This window comes from Chrysochloris asiatica, unplaced genomic scaffold, assembly GCF_000296735.1.
Source record: "Chrysochloris asiatica unplaced genomic scaffold, ChrAsi1.0 scaffold00034, whole genome shotgun sequence".
NCBI lineage: Eukaryota > Metazoa > Chordata > Mammalia > Afrosoricida > Chrysochloridae > Chrysochloris > Chrysochloris asiatica.
The window spans coordinates 10,966,057-10,988,893 of NW_006408552.1; the positions used below are offsets into that span (position 1 = coordinate 10,966,057).

General features: G+C 44.1%; 1 protein-coding gene across 1 annotated transcript in view; it reads right to left on the minus strand.

Moving 5' to 3' along the window:
* The window catches only part of TYW1 (tRNA-yW synthesizing protein 1 homolog (S. cerevisiae)), a 163,918-nt gene that overhangs the window by 6,297 nt on the left and 134,784 nt on the right, over positions 1-22,837 (minus strand). Inside the window, exons 15-16 of the mRNA XM_006859846.1 lie at positions 20,411-20,521; positions 7,477-7,644 (exon numbers count right to left, since the gene is read on the minus strand). Of these exons, the coding sequence (XP_006859908.1) occupies positions 7,477-7,644; positions 20,411-20,521 (279 nt within the window). The remainder of the gene's footprint in view (positions 1-7,476; positions 7,645-20,410; positions 20,522-22,837) is intronic.

Genomic DNA, 22,837 nt, shown 5'->3' on the forward strand with positions numbered 1-22,837 from the left:
TTATAAATGTCTCTACTCCATTTCTAATTTTAGATATTTGTATCATCTCTCTTTCTTGGTATCTAGTTAAAGGTTGGTTGATTTTAATCTTTTCAACAACTCTGATTTCACTGATTTCTTTTAAAACATGTTCTCTACTATTTCAGTTATTTCTGCTCTGATCTTTATCTTCCTCCTTCTGATGACTTGGGCGTTGTTGGCTCTTGTTTATCTAATTCTACAAATCTAGTAAGTAAAGTTAGATTATTGATTTGAGACCTTTCTTTTTAAAAAAAATATTTGTGGTAGTTCTCTTTTTTAGTGGTTACGAATTGGGCCGTGAACCGCAAGGTCAGCAGTTCGAAACTACCAGCTGCTCCGTGGGAGACAGATGAGGCTTTCTGCTCTCGTAAAGATTTACAGCCTTGGAAACCCTGTACAGGGTCGCTATGGGTCGGAACCGACGACAACACACAACAACAACAAATTTTATTCTATTGTTTCCCCACTCGTCTGTTAAACTCTCTCTCCCCTGAGGCTCCTCCTATCAAATCTTTCCAGTTGCTGTTGTCAATTTCATACCATATAGACAGTTCTTAAGAGAGCACACTGCTTAAAGGCGGCTCTGGTGGTGTAGTGGTTACAAATTGGGATGCTAATCTCAAGGTCAGCAGTTCGGGCTGTTAATTTCAAGATTTGCAGTTTGAAACTACTACTAGACATTTCACGAGAGAAAGATGAGGTTTTCTGCTCCCATAAAGATTTACAGCTTCGGAAACACTACGTAGGGTCGCTATGAGTTGAAACCAACTCCATGGCATATAACCACCACCACCACCAGAGATAAACTATTGTTTGGTTTTATGAAGACTTCAGAGGATATTTTTGGTTTAAAATGTAAAGATGATCTTAGGGCAATCATTTCAGGGGTCTGTCTAACCTCCATGGCTTCAGAAAGTCTAGATTCTATAAGAATATGAAAATCTGTTCTGTATTTCTCTCCTTTTGATCAAGATTCTTCTATGGAATCGAGATGAAATGTTCAGTAATGTTAGCTGGGCACCACCCAGTTCCGCTGATCTCAGAGCAAAGGAGGCCATTGTTCCTGGAAACAGTTAGCCACACATTCCATCTCTTCCTCCTATTCCTGACTCCCCTTCTCCCTCCCTCTGTTGCTCCAGGTGAATAGACTATTGATTGTGAATTGGATGTCTACTTGTAAAGCTCTTAAGACCCCAGACACTACACTATAAATTCAGGGGTTGAACAGAAGCATTAACTGATAGGCCAATTAGCTGGAAGGTCTCATGAAACCTTACCCTTTTGTTTTTAAGGTAGATGTTCCGATTGTAAATTTCCCTCAGGTGCAGACTTTGCTGTTGACTGGAAGCAGTGCTTTCATTTCACTCAACCCTAGTTACTTACTGGTTTTTCTCTCTGTAGCGTACTATTTAATTTCACATATTTGTGTACTCTCCAGTTTTACTTCTGTTAATCATTCCTAGTGACATTACACTGTGGTTGGAAAAGACACCTTGTATAATTTATATTTTTTGAAATGTAGTCTGGGTTGCTTTGTAACCCAGCACATGGTCTACCTTGGAGAATGATCTGTGTGTACTGGAGAAGAATGCACATTGTGCTGTTGTTGGATGTTCTATATAATGGGGCTTCAGAAATTCCATGGGGAAAAAAGGCAATTTTAAAAGACAATGAAATTTTTCCATGAACTTTCTGAAACCCTCTAATATACGTCTGTTAGGTCCAGCTGGTTTATAGTATAGGTCGAGTCTTCAATTTCCATAGTAATCTTCTTTCGAGATTGAACTGTGAAGGTTTTGAATTCAACATTCATTTGTAAACGCATAAGCAAAACACTGATACTTGATTTAGACACAGACAAGCCTTTCTGTCACGCCTTTCATACACTTTTAAGTCTATCTGAATCTAGTAACAATTTCATGTTCCAGCCAGGAAGCATACCGAAATGCTGGATTTAGAACATTAAAATATGCTCTCTTTCAATGACATCTCATTTTCTACCAGCAGCTAAGAGCTTTCTAGGGGGAAATGGCAAATATGTGGGAAATTTTAATTAGTCTATCCACAAATTATGAGAAGTTTTCTTCTAAAGAGATCACTCTTTGAAACAGTACCCCAAGGCCTCGCTACAAACCAAGATGTAACATCCCTGTCTTGCCATCATCTCCCTGCCAATGAGGACATGTTTCCCACGTGTCCTCATTCCTGTGAAAACTCACTGTCCTCTCCAGACACTAAACTTCTTCAGTCCCTCACGGAGTCTCCCTCAGTGGCACTTCAGCCATCACCGCCCTGACACCACCTGAGAAAGCCTTCGTTCCTGGGATACTTCTGACTCCAGTTCTGGTTGCTTCCAGTTTCCACAAAACGCCCAAGATTACTATGCCTCCCGCAGGCCATGACCTCATGCTCTAGAACAAAGAGTCTAGATATCACATCTGCATCTGAAGGCTCTTCGTGAGCCGCTCCCTCTCTTGGTGGCCCCCACGATGCTCTCTGTCGGATTAACAGTACTCAGGCTCCAGGTCTCCTCCTTAATGTCTTTGGTGCTGGGACATCTTCCTGTAGCCTGTAGACAATGACAGTTCTCCTGCTATAGGGTCTCACTGATTCTGAACCTGACCACCAATAAGCATATTAGAAATATCCCAGTCATTGCTGTCCTGAGATCATCTCTAAATCATTGACTCAAAGTGACCCCAGACGGGGTTTCTGAGACTGCTCATCTTTCTCTCGAGGCTGCTAGATTTGAATTGTGGACCTTTCCAAGCTACCCTGATGGCTTAAACACATACATGTATTGTCACTTTCTCTGGAAACCCCACTACTGTGATGACGGCAGAGGCATTATTAAAAACCACGTCACCTATGAAGACAATTATCAGGAAAGGACAAAACATCATCAAAATGCAAGAAGCTGAAAAGCTGAGGGATGACCAATAATTGGCTTCCCAAACATCAGAGAGTGGAACCCTGTATAGGCTTTCCGAGGAACAGCTGGTGGGTTTGAACCACCAACCTGCGGTTAATAGTCCAGGATTTATCCTACAGCAACAAACTTTTAATTACAAGTCAGAAACTCTATACAGGGTTGCTAGGAGTCACGACTGACTCAACGGCACTTAACAACAACAACATATGTATATGTTGTTGTTGTTATGTGCCATGGAGTCGGTTCCGACCCATAGCGACCTTGAACAGGGTTTCCAAGACTAAAAATCTTTATAGGAGCAGAAAGCCTCATCTTTCTTCCACGGAGCAGCTGGTAGTTTCGAACTGCTGACCTTGTGGTTCGCAGCCCGATTTGTAATATATACATGCTTTTAATTAAAGGGCTGGTCCAACAACCCAATTTTAAAATAATAAAAAGCTCTAGAAAACTAAAGAAGAAAAAAATTAGGGGAAAGGAAATCTTCAATCTACAAAAGAAAACTCAGAATGAATGACATGACTTCCCAGATCAAAGGAGTTCACAATGGATGAAAACAGATATACTGTCTGAGGAGACATTCCAAGACAAATGGGAACAAAGAGAAGATTTCAACAGAAGTCTTCTGATAAAGAATCGAAATGCCTTCAGTTCTCAACAACTGTGCTGAAAGCTTAAATACAAACTCAGCCATACACAGAAAAGGATTTCTGACCCAGAATTCTATATTTGGCAAAACTATCAATCAAGTACTTAAAAAAAAACCACTGCCAGTGAGTCAATTCCAACTAAATCAGGTATATATTGTTAATTTTGTTGTTGTTGTTGTTAGGTACCTTCGAGTCAGTTTCCATCCATAGAGACCGTGCATATAACAGAACAAAACACCAGCTGATTCTGCTCTACCCTCACCATCACTGCTGTTTGAGTTCTTTGCTGCTGTCACTGTGCCAATCTATATATATTTTTTTTTTTGGGGGGGGGGAAAGGGGGTCTCCTTCTTTTTCACTGGCCCTATTTTACCAAGCATGATGTTGTTCTCCAGGGACTGGTCCCTCCTGACAATATGTCTGAAGTAGGAAGACGAAGTCTGGCCATCCTGGCTTCTAAGGAGCATTCTGGTTGCACTTTGTCCACACAGATCTGTTTGTTCTTCTGGTGGCCCATGGTATCGTTAACATTCTTTTCAAACACCATAACTCAAATGCATCAATTTTTCTACCATCTTCCTAATTCACTATCCAACTGAAAATACCATGGCTCGGGTCAGGTGCACACTAGTCCTCAAACTGACATCTTTGCTCTTCAACACTTTAAAGAGGTCTTGTGCAGCAGATTTGCCTAATGCATTTGATTTCTTGACTGCTGCTTCCATGAGTGTTGATGGTAGATCCAAGCAAAATGAAGTCCTTGACAACTCAGATCTTTTCCTCGTTTATCATGATGTTGTTTACTGGTGAGGATTTTTGTTTTGTTTACATTTACATTCTTCAATCCATACTGAAGTCTATGGTCTTTGACCTTTATCAGTAAGTATATTAAGTCCTCTTCACTTTCAGCAAGCAAGGTTGTATCATCTGCATATTGTAGGTTGTTAATGAGTCTTCCCCCAATGGTGATACAATCCAGTTTCTCAGAAGGTATGACACTGGTATTTTGAACCAAGTATATGAAGAATAAAATTATTTTTGTATATTCAATGTCTTAACCTATTTCCCACAGACCCCTAATTAGGAAGTTACTGGGAGATGGGTTTCAACTGAAACAAGCAGTAAATCCAAGAGACCAAAAAAGCCAAAACCCCAAACCCACCGGCACCACTGAGTCAATTCAGGTTCATAGTGACCCTACTGAACACAGTACTCTGACCCCCCAGATTTTCCCCCAAGACCATAGATGTTTACAGAAGCAGTGTGCCACAGTTTTCTCCTGCAGAGCAGCTGGTAACAAGCACCCGGGCTTGTTAACAAGATAAGGGATCTCAGAAACCAAGGATCTCCCCCAGGAGAGAGCAGAAAGTGAGCCCCGGATGACAGGGGCACCTCAGACATAGAGGATGGGCTGTCCTAAGTGTGTGAGTCAGGCAGGGCCTCTGGAGAGACCCTTTCAGATGAACCTGGCAAAAACCCAACATGTCTGAAAGTCTGAGAGAAGATACAGATGATGGCAGCAGGACTAGGAACTCCTCCAAGAAAAGCTCTGTACACTGACGCTCCAGGGCTCACTGGCTGGTGACTGACATCGATGTACGGAGGAGGGTAGCCTGTTGCTTTCTGGGACACAGAAGCTCTGCCTTTAGAGACCCTCCAGACCTCGCACTCTGCATCTCTTCATTTACAGTATTTCTGCTAGAACGAAATGTAATTGAGTCGTTCTACTGAATGATCACACCTGAGGGAGTCGTGGGTGCCAGCAGGTCAAAAGCCAGGGGTCTTGGGGGCTCCTGAGCACACGGCTAGGCTTATGGCTTTCGCAAGAGGAAACATCCAATTTACAGCCGATATCCTGAGGGGTAGTGGGAAAACCCTGGATTTGCAGCCTGCAGGTCAGAAGTGAGGTAGCCGTGTGAGTGTCAACTTGGCGGCTGGCTTCTGAGGACTGAGCCCTTGAACCTATGAGCCGTGACCTCGCTTTGGGAGCCTGGGTCAGAGAAGGAAGCAATGCCTGTGCAGCTGGGGTCCAGGCAGCACTGGCAAGAAACTGACCTGGACTGACCAGCCCATCTGGTGTCTGGACAGGAGGTGCCGTCCCAAGCAGGAAGTCACCGGACTCTAGGGAGAACATGTACCAAGTAAAACCGATATTACTTACAGAAGGAGTCCTGGTGGTGCTGGGGTTAAAGTGCTTGTCTGCTAATCCTAAGGTCGGTGGTTCGAATCCACCAGTCACTCCATGGGAGAACGCTGTGGTAGTCTGTTTTCATAAAGAGTCCAGTCTTGGAAACACTATGGAGCAGGTCTACTCTGTTTTATATAGGGTTGCTGTGAGTCAAAATTCACTCAACAGCAATGGGGTTAGTGGTTTGGTCTTTACTTGCATAAAAATAATTTATGTAAGAAGAAGTAGTCCATCCTTGGAGTCCTAGTGTGGCGCTGCCGGTTAATGCGCTGGACTGCAAGGTCAATTTGAACTGAAAGATCGGTGATTCAAACTCACCAGCCACTCCTCAGAAATGCTATACAAGGTAGCTATGAGTCAGAACCGACTCGACAGCGCTTAACAACAACAACAGTCCACCCTTAACCTGCATTATCGTTTTGGTATCCATCAACAGTCTTCCCACATCCACCTTATTTGATTTTTTTTTTTTAAATAGCAGCATTGTTGTGGTATAATTCACCAATGGCTCCTAACAACAATTCACAAACAAGAAAATTTCAGGCTTTTGAAGGATGCAATTCAAGTGGTTTCTCATATATTCACAAAACCAATACCACTATATCATTTCAGAACATTTTCATCAGCCCAAGGAAAAACTCCCTATCTATTAGCAGACATTTCTCAGGGCTCTCTTTCCCGGCCCTCTGGCACCCACCAATCTGCTACCTGTAGGTGTACCTCTTCTAGGAACTGCATCAACGGGCCGCAGAATCCAGGCTCTCTGTGCCGGGCTTCTTCCACGTAGCACAGCATTTCCAAGCTCAGCCAGGCTACACAGCATGACACACCCCAAAGTACCTGTTACCTCAACAGCCCTCAGCTCACAGAGACATCCGAGCTCCACATTCTGCACAATTCGGATTCAAATCCCAAACAGCACATTATTTCATTTGTAACTATTTCAGTAAAGATTGGTAATACTGCAGTTCTAACTAAGATCTTTTCTTAGTCTAATGACCTACCTCCACCAAGAACTGACTTGTTCCTTTGCTAGGCGTTATTTACTTAAGGGAGGAACCCTGGCTACGGGTCGTGGGTTATGCTTTCTAACAGTAAGGTCAGCAGTTCAAATCTACCAGCCACTCCTTATGAGAAAAATGAGGCTTTCTGCTCCCATAAAGATTTAAACCCTATATAGGTCCCACACAGCATCACTCAAGGAGAGATGTTACTACAAGGAAGCTAAATTTTGTTTTAGCAGATATCTGTCTAAAAAAATTTTTTTAAAGCCCTGGTGATGCTATGGGTTAGGAATTAAGCTGTTCACCACAAAGTTGGCAATTCAAACCCACCACCTGTCCTGTAAGAGAAAGATGAGGCGGTCTGTTGCTATAAAGATCTACAGTCTTGGAAACTCTATACAGAGTCACTATGAGTCAGAATGGGCTGTCTTGATGGCAGTGGGTTTGGTTTGGGGTATTTCAGGAATGACACATCAAAGAGTACTTGAAAATGTCTAGGTGTGAGCTCAAAGAGAAACCATTTCACACAGTAAGAGCCCAACAGGCAGAACTCAGGACTTTCGTAATGTGAGTTTTAGGAAAGGCAGTAAACCAGCAGATGTTCGCTAGGCTGAGGTGAGGGGGAAACACAGAGAAAGAGAAGGAAGGAGCAATAAAGGTGCGGCTGACAAGAGGAGGCGTTACCTTTTTGTGCGCTATCAGGAGGCAGTTGGAGTGTTCGTGCTCGCATGCGACACCGTAGTCCGGGAGCAGATCCACCAGCTCATGGACAAAACGCACCACTTCCTCATGCCAGGGCACATTGGCCATGGTCAGGCTGCTGGCGGAACTTTCTCCACAGTAGGTAACGCCCTGTGGACAACACAATGGTCAGAGCTCACCACAGACCACCTGACACATGGAATGGTGGACCAGGGAAGCTTCTCCTAGGAGTCTTTAGATCCAACCCAGGTCTTAGCGTGAAGGTGGCAACACCAAGATGGTACCTGCATGGGAGTCCCACATACCGTCAGTGAAAGGGCAGCACTACAGCTCCCAGCCAGCGCCCTTCCTGCTCCATGACATCCTTCCCACTCCGTAACGTCCTTCCCACTCTGTGACAGCTCTGGGCCAGTGCCCTTCTCACTCTGTGACGACACCAGGACACTGTCCTTTCCATTCTGTGACAAGGCTCTCACAGCAACATGGGTCTAGATATTTCATACATCCAACCGTACCTCTCTGTGCAGATGCATCAATGCGCTGTAATAAGATTCATTCTCTGGGATCAAAATCCCCTGGTATGATAATTAATAGTTATGCACAGTGGTTGCTCTGGTTGTTGACTGCCACCAACTCATGGCAACCCCACGTAGAACAGAATGAAAGCCTGCCTGTTCATCTACCATCTCCACAATAGTTTGCAGAGCCCACCACTGTGCTCCATTAGAATCTTCATGACTTGATTTTTACGTGCAGATTGCCAGGACTTTCTTCCTAGTCTCCTACTCTGGAAGCAACACTGAAACCTGTTTAGCATCCTCACAACATGCAAGTCTCCATTGACAGATGGGTGGTGGCTTCACATGAAGCACAGAGGCTGGGATCAAAGTGAGGTCCCCGACATGGAAAGCAAGAATTCTACCACTGTACCACCACTGTCTCCTCCATAAACATGCCCTGGCCAACTGACCCACAGGGAAAATACAGTGAGTCCCCATTATCTACTGTGGGTTCAAACCAAGGTTGGTCTGTTTTCTGTAAGCGGCCAAATAAGAGGTTCTTTGAAACTATTCTTTCAGGCAGCCTCTTCTCCATAATATACTATATAATATACTATATAGATGGACAAATACTGTTGTGTTATAGATCGACTATGTCCTCCCAAAACATGTACTGAAAATCAGGTAGTGGATTTTCTTTGTTGTGTTCATGAGACAGTATCAGTGTAGGGTGTGGCTTAGACCAATCAAGGAGATTAAACAATAGAATAAGCAAGCAGAGATGGAGCTCTGGTCGCGTAGTGGTTAAGAATACTGCTGCTAATCTCATGGTCAACAGTTCAAAACTACCAGCTGTTCCGTGGGAGAAAGAAGAGGCTTTCTGCTCCCGTAAAGATTTACAGCCTTGGAAACCCTATGCAGGGTTGCTATGACTTGGAACCAACTCCACAACATATAACAACAACAACAAGGCACACGAAGAACAGACAGGAGCAGAAACTGAGAAGAAACTTCCTCCAGAGCTGAGAGAGAGGAGGAGTGAGAAAGCCTTCCCTGGGGCTGCCATCCTGAGTTTGGACTTACAGTCTCCTAAATGATGAGAGAGTGGAGTTCATTTCTTAAAGCTACCCACCTATGGTATTTCAGTTAAAGTAGCACTAGATAGCCAAGACAAATATAAGTGCAGAGTCATGCCTCTGTGTACACACACACACTCCTTCACATGCACACATATACAGATATTCCTGCTAAGGATGACGACAGCACAAGAAATGGGCTCCTAATGCTTTTACCGGAGTCCTGGTGTGGTGCTGTGGGTTAATGCGCGGGAATACAGAGTTGTTTTGAACCGCAAGGTTGTAGGTTCAAGTTCACTAGCTGCTCCTTGGAAACCCTAAACAGGATCAATAAGAGTCGGAAATGACTCGACAGGACCTAACAACAACAACAATGCTTTTAAACTCAAGCTGACAGCCCAGACTTGTGAGACCCACAGGCTTCCTAACCAAGTTCTCTACTTGATTATGATTAATGGTAACTTGTTTAATAATCAGGGATAAAGAGCTCTGGTATCGTAGTGGTTATGAAGTGGGCTGCTAACCTCAAGGTCAGCAGTGCAAAATTACTAGCGGTTCCACTGGAAAAAGATGAAACATTCTGTTCCCATAAAGATTTACAGCCTCAGAAACCCTATACAGGGTTGCTGTGGGTCGGAACCAACTCCATGACACATTACCACTACCACATTCACTCTGTGTGTCTTCAAATGTCCCAGAACCAAACTTTCTGGATAACTGGTTAGAATATTCTAGAACTGAGCAGGGAATCACTGGAAATGAAAAGGCATGTAACATATGTACACACAGGCCAGCATTCGATGGGAAGCCCCCAGGTGAGCAGTGTGGAGTGACCTGACCCACAGATAGCAGTACTGGGTCTTTGTCAAAGGCACAGATGAACTCTCTAAGCGCTGGCCTCTGATGGCCACACACAGTGCGAACAGTGAACGGAGTGGGAACACGCTGCCGCCATGGGGCAGAAACGGCATCCTTCCCCTTAATCATCACCAACAAGAGAAGCTTCTATCATCCCACGGACTTACTGAAGTCATTAAACTGAAACTGTGTTTGGGGTGAATAAAAAAAGCAAAATAATTCAAAAGAAATTTTTGATTTTTAAAGAAAGCCTAGCTGGAATATTGTGCTAAACTTACCCAAATGCATTAACAAAACAAAAAACACACTAACATGAAAATACTTTGTAAGCCAAATTAGTCATAAAAAGGCACTTTATTTTTATTTAAATACCACATAAAATGTGCGAGTTTTACAAACACCCATTTTTGTAGAGGCTAATTTCTAGGGAACTTATTTTTAGTGTTGCTTTAAAAGTTACTTCACCGAAGGCCAGGGGTTTGAGGTAGAATCTCATACTCCTGACAATGGCTTTTGAAAACATTTTAATATTTCCTGTTCAGTAATAAGGGCATCAGGGAGGGTCAGCAGGGACAGGGTATGGAACTGGAACGAGAGAACGAGCGCCGTGGTTAGTAACTATGCCCCATGTGACACCTTCCCTTGCAACGTGTGGCACTTCACCATCTGAGAGAAGCTGTCTGGGCAGCTTCCTGAGGCCACGGAGCCTGGGCCCTCGCTGTGACAGGGCTGGGGTGGGCGGCACATTGTCTTGGGGAGTAAATCTGTTCAGCCACCGTGAGGAACCCAACATGGCTCAGTGACATCTCCCCCACACAGACTCTTCACTGCGGCTCAGCGTCTTCACTTCATCTAGCACTCAAGTCGGTCTCCTGGTGACCAGTCAGTTCTCAGCACACACAGCTGACCCCAAATTACTTACACACACTTTCTTTTCTAAGGATGTGGTGGCCGCCTGCCACCTTCTCATCCCACCCACATTCCCGTCTGCTACCATCCCCCACAACTTAGAAAATCAAATGGAGTCAGTGCGACAACGGAGAAGCACAGCAACTCACTCCAGAAATCTTCTACAGGTCGAGGTGTGACAAGAAAGACCCAAAGAAGGCTCCCAAACAACAGTGTCATGTGTGCAACTCTAGGTGTGTTGTGGACAGTGTGAACCCTACACGCCATTCCAGTCTGGTGGCTCTCTGAGATCCCACTATTCTGGGAAATGGGGGCATCGAGTCTTTGATGTTGGCTGTGTGGAAAGTTTGAGGTGGGGTGTTTCGTCCCAGCAGCCATTGCAGAAGAGCAGTCATGGTTGTGTGTAATCTCACGGCTGTAGGCCTCAACAAGGAGCCCAAGATGACCAGGAACATGAAGGAACCAAACAACCCAGTTTGTGTGGGCATGATCCACCATCATGCCTCACCATGCAGCTGCTCAAGGCCAAGGCCAAGCAGGCTCTCAAGTTCATCAGGAAGAGGGTGGGGACGTACGGCCTCACTAAGAAGAAGAGAGAGGAGCTGAGTCCTGTCCTGGCTGCCAAGAAGGACTGAGTGCACCCTGTTCCTACCTGCTGCACCCTACCCCTTCCCACATAATATAGTAAAGTCTTTCTAGGAAAGCAAGTTTGCCGTGAAGATTTGAAGTCTGCAGGAAGAGCCATATAACAGCAGTTTGATGTTCTAATAATTAAAGTGCTTGAGTGTCCAAAGTTGCCTCAGACTGCTTTTTGTCCCTATAGTTTTGATAAGGAAAGAAAGAGTGACTTCATGTATTTTCCCTAAATGTTTCCAAATCACGTCACTCCTTTATCCTACACGTTTCACATGTTCTCCCCAGGGAAAAGCCCTGGCTTCCCAGCCTGGCATGGAGACCTCCTTCCCCCACCTCTGCAGCTCGTCAGTGCCTCACGGAGGGTCTCTCTCTGGGGCTGGACTCCCCGTCATCTCTCAGATCCCTGCTATAATACAATAGCACAGACGGGAGGCTTTAGCAAACAGAAATGTGTACTCTCACAGCTTAGAAGTCTGAATTCAGGGCATCGGCTCTGTGGAGAGGTCCTTGTCCCCTTTCAGCAGCTGCAGGGCCAACGTGCCTTAGAGATCGCCACGTGTCTTAGATCTTCTGCCCTGGGTCTAGGAGCTTCTGGTCGCATAGTGGTTACGAATCGGGCTACTAACCTCAAGGTCAGCAGTTCAAAACTACCAGCTGTTCCATGGGAGAAAGATGAAGCTTTCTTCTCCCAAAAAGATTTGCAGTCTCGAAAACCCTGTGCAGGGTCACTATGAGTCGGAACTGACTCCACGGTACTTAACAACAACAACAGGAGCTTCTCAGCACAGGAACACTGGGGTCCACTTCTGGTTCTTTTCCTTTCTTGCTCTTCTCTTCTCTGCTTGCTTCTCCTTGTATCTCTTGTTGGATCACAGATGATGTAGGACAAGCCCCAGAGAAACTACCCCACATGGGATCAGGGCTGTTACCTAAATAAGGGGCTGCACCCCCCCAATCCCCTGACACTGATCACATCATGGGGGACGATTTCATCATTACATAACTGCCAAATCACTGAGAATCATGGCCCAGCCAAGTAGACACAAGTTACTGAGGGACACATTTCAATCTATGACAATCCCCTGCCCCACCTGACTCCAGTCTCATCCTGGGCATGCCACCCTAACAATCACTTGCTACCTGCGGCATGACGACACACTGAGTACCTGAGTTCTGAGCTCTCAGAGGGTAGGGCTATGTCTTGTCTTCTCTGTGCCCCTCACTCATCTGAACAAAATGAGCTGAACATCAGATCATTTAGTCTCCGGTGACACTGAGGCTCAGGACTCTCCTCAATGCATACAGAGTCTCATTTACATAATTCACAACTTGTCTACTCTTTATGATTATGAAGAGCCGGGGTGGGACAGTGGGCTCAGCATTGGGCTCACTCCACGGCCAGCAGTTCAAATCCACCAGAGGTTCTATGGGAGAAAGATGAAACTGTCTGCTCCCATAAAGATTTATAGATTTGGAAACCTTAGGAGAAGTTCCACAATATTCTACCATATCCATAATATTCTACTATATTCCACAATTTTCTACCATATTCCCGCAATATTGTAACATATCACGTGATATTCTACCATATCCTGCAGTATTCTACCATATCCTGCAATATTCTACTATATCCACAATATTCTACCCATATCCCGCAACATTCTACCATATCCTGCAATATTCTACTATACTCCACAATATTCTACGATATTCCGCAATATTCTACTATACTCCACAATATTCTACGATGTTCCACAATATTCTACTATACTCCACAATATTCTACGATATTCCACAATATTCTACTATACTCCACAACCTTCTTTCTACTATAGCCACAATCTTCTACAATATTCCAAGCAGAAATTGACTCAATAATAGTGGGGTTTTTTTGTTTTTAAAGAACTAGAACCAACTGATAAGGAGCTCTGCTAGTGTACTGGTTACGAGTTGAGCTATTAACCAACCTCTAGGTCAGCAGCTGTTCCACAGGAGAAAGATGAGGTTTTTTGTGCCAGTAAATAAATACAGCCTCAGAAGTCCTGTGCAGGGTCACTATGCGTTTGAACAGAGTCCACAGCATGTAACAGCAACAACAATCGATGGATAAAGTTTTCATTTGCCTCATATGCATGTGAAGGAACTCTGGTAGTGTAGTGGTTATGAATCGGGCTGTGAACCACAAGGTCAGCAGTTCAAAACTACCAGCCGCTCCATGGGAGAAGGCGGAGGCTTTCTGCTCCCGTAAAGCTTTACAGCCTCGGAAACCCTGTTCAGGGTTGCTGTGGGTCAGAACCGACTTGACGGTACTTAACAACAACAACAACAATGCACGTGAAAGCTAGACAATGAAAAAGGAAAACAGAAAAAAAACTCATGGGTTTGCACTGTTGATTGTCAATGCTGTTAGGGGCCAATGAGTTGGTTCCGATTTATAGCCACCCAGAGGAGAGTTTCTGAGGTTGCAAATCTTGGTGGGAACATAAAGCCTCATCTTCCTCCTGTGGAGTGGCTGGTGGGTTCCAACTGCCAACCAACTTTATAGTTCCTGGCATACTGTTTAGTGTACAGAGCCACCACACTCCCCATTTTGAACCTTAGATGCTGGTAAAGAACCCTGGATAGACCAAGAACTGCCGAAAGAACGAAAAAAATCATTCTTAGAAGAACTACAGCAGACTGCACCTTAGAAGAAAGGATAGCAGACTTGAGCTCACATGTTTGCAACGTGTTATCAGGAGAGACCAATGGTGGGCAAAACCGAGGGTCAGAAAAGAGAGAGAGAGAGAGAGAAACACACGAAGGCTGTGCTAAACCCTCGGTTCTGCACAGTGTGTTCTGCCAGGGCCGATTGCTATGGGCCTGCAGACAGCCACTGTACTGACAGGAAGAGCTGACTTGAAAGCATTCAACAATTAATAACTACAGAGCACTTGCAAGGCTCAAGGTATAATGCAAGGCAGAGATTGCGAAAGCAGTGCTTCATTTATAAATGGATGGTGTTCGCCAAGGTTTTCAATCAGGCAGATGTTTGCAACATGAAACACATTTCACACACAAGCAAGCAAATAATGAGAGTTAAGATTTTCAGGTTAGCAAATAACGGCTTGTTTAAGCCATAACAGCTACACCAAAATTAAAATATACTGTCAACTTACAGGGAATAGAGTGGGAAGAAAAGATTTTATAAGGCTAGCAATGAAAGAAAAAGGAAACGAACAGCTTCTACTCATTGAGATGGATCAGTGCATTGATTTAGATGGAATCATTAAGCTAAATAGAAAGTGACCTAAACATGTACCGAGCCTAAACAAATCATCAAAACAAAGGTGTTAACTACGTATGATTGCTCTGATTTTAATATCAAGGAAACAGGCTGGAAGAAGATGGGTATGGTGCACCAGGTGACATGAAGAAACTATAGCAAAGGTCAAGCTGAGCTCCTCCCTGTCCCTTGAAACCCTGCTGTATGCAGACTATGGGGCCCCGTGTTTCCAGGAGCAGAGGCGCCCGGAGGACCCCCCACTTCACTCCCAATCCACAGCTTTCCACCTCTCCTTGACACACGACACACAAGGTGCACATGATCAGAGAGAGATTTTTTTCTCCGTGTGACTCACAAAGATGGAGGAGCTGGTAGTAAAGCGGAAGCCATTTTCCTAATCCCATCAGGTGAGCACTAGAAGACAGGGAGATGAAAGGGGAGGAGCTGGAAGGAGTACACAGGCAAAGGGGAACCAAGACTCAGAGTGGGAGTACGAATTTGTAAACATTTTGTCATTGTTAAGTGCATAGAGTCAGTTTCCACTCACAGCAGTGACCCTGTATAGGGTTTCCAAGGAGTTGCTGGTGAGTTTGAACTACAGACCTTGCGGTTCAAACCAATCTTTCAGTCCAGCACATTAGCCCACAGTATTTTGAACACATACACACCCGAATGTGTTAACATTTCGAAGTCCTAGAAATGAACAATGAAGACATAAGGACCTCACCTGAAATGTAGCTGAGCAGTGTGAAATCACTGTTGTTGTTATGCATGCGCCTTCAAGTCCGTTCTGACTCACGGTGACTATAGGGTTTCTGAGGACTATAGGGAACTGACCTTGCAGTTCAAACCAGCTTTGCAGTACACTGTATTATTCCACAACAGCCTCACACCAGTGTTCCCCGACAACCTGACAAATTACATGTCTTGTTTCAAAATCAACGCTACTGGTGAATCCATGACACACCTCTCAAACTAGCTTCCCTCTCAAACTAGCTCACTTCACTTTTGTAGACTCTGCCTTATTCAACCAGACATTTGTTTCCCCAACCGCATACCCACACCAAGCGGCCTGAACATAAAAGGAAACTAAAAAACATGTTGCATGCAGGGGTAAAATGCAAAACAGAAGCCCTGTTAGAAAAAACTCTGTAACTGTCCTACATCTCAGTGGCACACGGGAAGCTTTGTCTGATAGTCCCTAGTGACGTTAGCAGTTGGAGGAACCCTGGTGGCACAAATGACCAAAAAAGCACGAGGCTAACTGAAAGTTTGGTGGTTTGAACCTACCCAGTGGCTCCAAAGGAGAAGAGACTTATAAAATCTTTTAGATGACGGGGCTTTTTTCTCCTCCGTCACACAGGATTGCTATGAGTCGAAAACAACTCAACAAGACCCATCAACAACAATGTGAATTGTTTCCCAAATTAAAAAATGCCCAGCAGGGATAACATCATTTCAAAACCAATCTTCTGCTACAAAAATCACATTTAAGATTTTTTTTTTCTCCACCAGATTATAAAATAGCCCATTAACTACAGAAAGCATGGCTGGAAAAAAGACACACACACACCAAAGGAAGTATGGGAGAATAAGAAAAATTTCAAAGGTGACTGTGATCCAGCCACCCAAGCCCACAAGCCAGCACTGTGGTATCTGTTCCCACTCAGTACGGCCCGGAAAGATGACACAGAAGGTTCCACAGGGTCCAAGGCCGCCATCTTTATGGAAGCAGACTGTCACAGCTTCCTCAGCTCCAGCCAAGTTGCTTTATAATAATAAAGGTTTTACTGCAATATAACTTGAGGCAGTGTTCTTTAATAGCTCCATGATAAATTAAAACACCACTAGTCCCCGATGTGGGCCAGGTTTCCTTCAGCCAGCACATAATACTTTCTGAGTCATTTGTATCTCCACATCATTAGGGCTCTTGCCAAGAGTAGCTTTTAGATCTTAAGTGCACTTTCAAAAGAAAACAGGGCCTTCCACCTGCCAAAGATAAAATGCTATGCATCCCAGAGCAGTATTTCATCTGTTTCCACCTCCCCTGCCCCTCCCCACAGAACAGTGATACAGAAAGGGGAACTTTGTAAACCCAAGTCGACTCTGACTCACGGTGACCCCATTAAGATAAGCGTTAAGACAGATCCACAGCGTTTCTAAGGCTGTAAATCTTTACGGCAGCAGACAGTCTCATGTGTCTTCCTTACAGTGGGGTTAGGGGGCTCGAAACACTGACCTAGCAGTGGAACAAACATCCAACCACGTTGCCACCAGGGTTCCTTGAACTAACTATGGCAGCTGTAAAACGCTTCAACAGTCACGGATCAGACAGAGAAAACAACAGGGTGAACATTCCCACCATATTCTCACACGTCCAATAAAAGCAAAGGGCCTCTTAACACACTCCAACTTTACCTGCTGACTCTCAAACCATTGTTTCTAGCCATCTTATCCCTGGGGCTCAGGCTGTATAACCTATGAAGCAGATGGACCCATCCTGGGATACTGACACAACTTCTCAAATTCCCTGGCCAACAAAGAACTCATGAAATGACTCGCAAGCTGGCCCCCACGTGGTTGTCTCCCTCTCAGTAAACTGTCCTGCCCGCCACACAATCAGGTAAGCTTTTTGTTCTTCAGAGACTCCTCCTGACATATTCGCACACACATCTAATCCAGCAACAAGTTGCATGTGGGCCCTTCTCCATACCCGCACAATGCTGACCTGGATTCAACCACAGCTTCCTAACTGGTCTTCTGACTTCCAGCCCTGTGCTCTATAACCCATTGAGACACTTCATCAGGGGATTGATCTTTGACCATCCTGAGTCCAATCGCATCACTCGTTACGTGAAAACTTCCTGGTGGCTCCACAGTTAAGCACTCCACTGAACAAAAGGCTGGTGGTTTGAATCCATCAGTTGCTCTGTGCGGGAAAGATACAGCAGTCTGCTTCTGTAAAGATTACTGCCTGAGGGACTCTGGGGCACATCCACTCTGTCCTATGGGGTACCTATGAGTCACAATGGACTCAACTGGACAGCGATGGGTTGCCTTTTGGGTACTAACGTAGTATTATGGGCTTAAAGGTCCCAATACAATCTGGCCCCAGCCTCCGTCTCTGATCTACCTGGTACCAGTGCCACGCCCACACGAGACTGTCTGCGCCTGACTGGCGATGCCCTCTGCTCAGAATGCTCTGATAATGTCTGGGTTGCGTCTCACTATTTGTTGTTGCTGTTTTAGGGGTCCAGTTCGTTCTGACTCATAGCACCCTTCCCCCTGCACAACAGAAAGACACGGAAACACTGCCCGGTGCTGTGCTCTCCTCACAGTTGTCGCTGTCGGAGCTGGGTGTGTCAGTCCATCTCATGGGCTATCGTCTTCCTCTTTACTGCTGACCCTGGAGCTATAGGATAAACACCGGACTGCTAACTATAAGGTCAGCAGTTCAAACCCACCAGCTACTCCATGGAAACCCTATCTGGGTCGCTGAGTTGGAACCGACTCGATGGTGCCTAACAACAACTACGACTTTCCCAATCACGATGTCCTTCCCCAGGGACTGGCCCCTCCTGATGACACATCCAAGTCTCCCCATCTTGGCTTCTAAGGAGCATTCTGGCTGTACTTCTTCTAAGGCATATTTGTTCTTTCGTCTGCCATTCCAAGGTATAGTCAATATTCTTCGTCATCTTACTATTTATATATCAGCTTTTAAAACACTTTAAAGTGTCGCCTACTCATAAAAGCCTTCCTGCTTATGCTAAAACAGCCAACCACACTATCTGCCAAGACACTATTATTCATTTACCCTTTAACCCAGCAATCCACTTATGGGGAACCAGCTCAAAGACACACATCAGCAAAAGATGAAAGGGTATGGTTACAAAATTAAAACCCACACGATGGACAAAATTAGTCTCACCGAATTGTGCATATGACCAATGCAGAATTGACAAGTGGCGTGCTTGCTTTATTTTTACAACAAAGCAAAAGCCTGGAAGACAACCAGGCATCCCAGGTCTTCTGATGGAAGCATACAGTATCACTAACGAGATGTTCCTGAAACGCACACACAGACCCGAGTCTGAGCAATCCGCTGAACAACCACTCCACAAGAAGTATCGATGAAGAAACATGCAGTCAGGAAAGCCAAAACTATGGGGAGAGTCTGACCAAATAAATGATTCTGTTTATTTGACAACATGAATTATAAAGGGGAAAATAAAGATGGGAAAGTTTGAGTTTTGTTTTTGTTTTTAAGATTTTTTTTTTTTTCAAATTAAGAGATAGCCAATGATAATGTATGGCTCTTGTTTGTATTCTGATTCAAAAATAAACTATTTTTGAAGAGAAAGCAAGAACTGGGGAAATTTTTTAACCCTGTGTTCTAGCTATAGAGAAATTACTGTTAAAATGATTTGTGTTTGGAATGGTATTCCAGAGAGGTGCTTCTGGGTTCACAGTAGAAAAATGGGAAAAACCTGGGGCTCTGCCTCTGTAGAGATGACAGCCAATAAATTCTCACTGAGCAGTTCTTTCTACTACACACGTGGGGTCTCTATGACTCAGAATCCACAGACAGCACTGGGTCTGGTCATGAGCTGATCATTTTGAACCTGTGTGACAAAGGGGTGGACGTGTAACAGACTAGTCTCTCTACTTCTGTATATGTTTGAAATTCTCCATAACAAATGTTTTATGGCAACTAATTCAACACTGTAACACTGTTTTATTTCTCAGCATATCCATTTCCATAGGTGGTGGTGGCGGTGGTGATTATGTGCTGTGGAATCGGAACCAACTCATAGTGACCCTGTACAGGGTTTCTGAGACTGTAAATCTTTACAGGAGCAGAAAGCCTCATCTTTCTCCCACAAAACAGCTGGTAGTTTCGAACTGCTGACCTTAAGGCTCGCAGTCCGATTCGTAACCACTATGCTACCAGAGCTCCTTTTCCCATAGGTAGTTACTATTTATTGTTTTTGTTGTTGTTGGCTGTCTATCTTCTAGTAAAACATCAGCACTTTATAAGAAAGAGCAAGAACTTAATCATATTAGATGATTCTAGACAGAGTGAGAGAAAAATGTAAAAGTCAAAGTCATGAAAAAGATCAGGCTTACTAGTTAGACAGAGACTGGTGGAACCCCAAAAGTATGGCCCTCAGTTACCCTTCTGACCTGGAAATGAACTCGCCACACCAAGGTTTAACTTTCAAACAACACATTGTCTATACAGGAACCGATAACACTTGGGAGGTACGCACATCTTAGACCAACCAACCACTGGAGATCAAAAGGGAGCACTAACCCAATGACAGAATTCAGAAGGGTTGGAAGAGCAAGAGGAATGCAACCAGGAAACCCAGGGAGGAAGTGGGATGAATGCTGTTGCATTGTGAGGACTGCAGTCAATGAGACGAAATAAAGTATGTGAGAACTGTTGAATGAAAACTGATTTGCTCTGTACACCTTCGCCCGATACACAATAAAAAGTTCTCACGAGAGATTAGTGGTCAGCTCTGCTATTTTCCAAATTCCTAGAACGGTGCTGGGGCCTCCATGTAGATTTCTGAACAAATCAGTGAAACTCCAGGGACCTGCTTTAGAGTTTGGATGATGGTAACTGCCCGGGGAACTGACAGGCCTCAGCCAGGGGGGCGTACCTTGACTTCGATGAAGTCGGGATTCCCGAGGGACACCAGATGCGCGTAGGCCTGTAACTCATCCACGTTCCAGGCTTTCACCAGCGTCAGCCTATAGACCGTCCGTTGTTGCTGAAACGAAGGAAAAGTCGATTTTATTTTCACTTTGGTGGGAATCATATAACCAAACATTGAACTTTCTCAACCCATGGCTAGCCTGGGTGGGACAAAACCCAGCATCCATTTCTCAAAGATGAAATTATATTTTTGTGGACAGATGGGAAAAAAAAAAACGTTAACAATATAAGAGAATGTTCATACATTTCATGAGGACGTTATATAATGATCTATTTCTTCTGTCTCCCTCACAATATCTATCATTGTGTTTGGCACCCAACAATTTCTTGACAAATAGACCCTGAATTTGATTTACTGATAACCAGCAAATTCATCAAATGGTTTGCAGTTATTATCTGTCTTCCTTCATCTCTCCCCTTTCATTTTTTTCTGCTTCTCTTTCCCAACCACTGCTGATTTTTTTCTTATTTTTTAATCCCTCTTAATTTGATTTTTTTTTTAATTACTCTGTGGTCTCTTTACCTTTTAGCATTTTCTCTCCCTAATTGTGTTGCAGTCTTTTTCTGTCTTAATATTTTCTTTTATTTTTCTCATTTTATTGTTTTACCTTCCTCTCCCTCTTTTCTCTGGTTTTTATATTCTTTGCTAGCTGCTGGCCTGTTTTTATCAGGGTTTTTTGGGGGTTTTTTGGCTGATGTTGGCTGGTCTGTTTGTTTTCCTTCTCTCCTGTGTTTGTGTTTTCTCTGCTTGCCTCACCGGATACAAGACAGCAACTGCAGCCATACAGCCCCGCCACAACCGTACCCTCTGCAAGCACCAACACCAGCTGCTTATACAATGGATCAACGACAACAGAAAGCATCAGCCAAACTCATCTTAACTGAACTGCACAAACAAAGAGCACGCACACCCCTTGACCCCCTCCCCCAGGAGGAAGTTGGTGAGTGCCTAGGAAAAACCAATATACAATCATCAACTTAACACAAATACAACAACATCACAGTGCCTCAAAAGCTACAATTTCTAGTCACATGAAGAGACAAGACAGAGTGGTTGAAACAAGTGACTAAGAGGCAGAACTAGAAAACATTTTTGAGTGAAAAAAGGCATTAGAACTACCTGAGAAAGAATTCAAGAGAATGGTATTTAGGTACAACTAAAGGATGTGGCGCTGTGGGTTCATGTGCCAGACTGCAAAGCTGTTTGAACTGCAAGGTTGGCGGTTCAAGCTCACCAGATGCTCCCTGGAAACCCTATACAGGGTCGCTATGGGTCGGAATCGACTCGACCGGCACTTAACAACAAAAGGATTCACAGAATCCTAGTATGGCGCTGTGGGTTAATGCGCCAGACTGCAAAGCCATTTGAACTGCAAAGTCGAAGGTTTAAGCTCACTAGTCACTCCTTGGAAACTCTATACAGGGTTGCTATGGGTCGGAACCAACTCAATGGCACTTAACAACAACAAAGGTAGACTAAACAAAGGAAGGATTCAGGCAAGCACTACAGGAACAATCAACAGAAAGGTAAACAAAGGAAGAGTAAACAGAAAGGTAGAGTAAACTAAGGAGGAATTCAGGTAAGCACTACAGGAACAATCAAACAAAATAAAGGACTGGAGACAATACAAAACTTCCAAGGAGAAATCCATAAGATTAACACTAAAATTTCAGAAATGGACAGTACACTGAAAGGGCAAAGGAGTAGATCTGAACCAACAGAAGCCCTAATCAGTGAACTTGAATCACCAAAAAGAATTAAGAAATCTGAAAAAAGCCTAAGATTCATGTGGAACCACATGGAGAGGAATAATCTATGGATAATCAGAATTCCCATAGGTTATTCCTCTCCATGTGGTTTCACATCTGGTAGTGTAGTGGTTACGAATCGGGCTGTGAACCGCAAGGTCAGCAGTTCGAAACTACCAGCAGTTCCGCGGGAGAAAGATGGGGTGTTGTGCTCCCGTAAAGATTTACAGCCTCAGAAACCCTGTACAGGGTAGCTATGAGTCGGAAATGACTCCATGGCACTTAACAACAACAATCAGAATTTCAGAACAGGAAGAGACAAAGAAAAGCACAGAAAAAATAGTTGAAGAGCTGCTGGAAGAACATTTCCCTAACATCATGAAAGATGTGAAGATAAACATTCAAGAAGCTGAACGAACCCCAAACAGGATAGATCCCAAAAGAAAATCACCAAGACATATGTAATCAAACTCTCCAAAATCAAAGATAAGAGAAGAATTCTGAAAGCAGTTCAGGAAAAAAAGAAAAGTTACTTATAAAAGTAAACTTTTCAATATATGCACAGCCTTGGAACTGCAGGGTTCTGAGATACAGGGATTGAGTCATGGTTGGAATGGGGGGG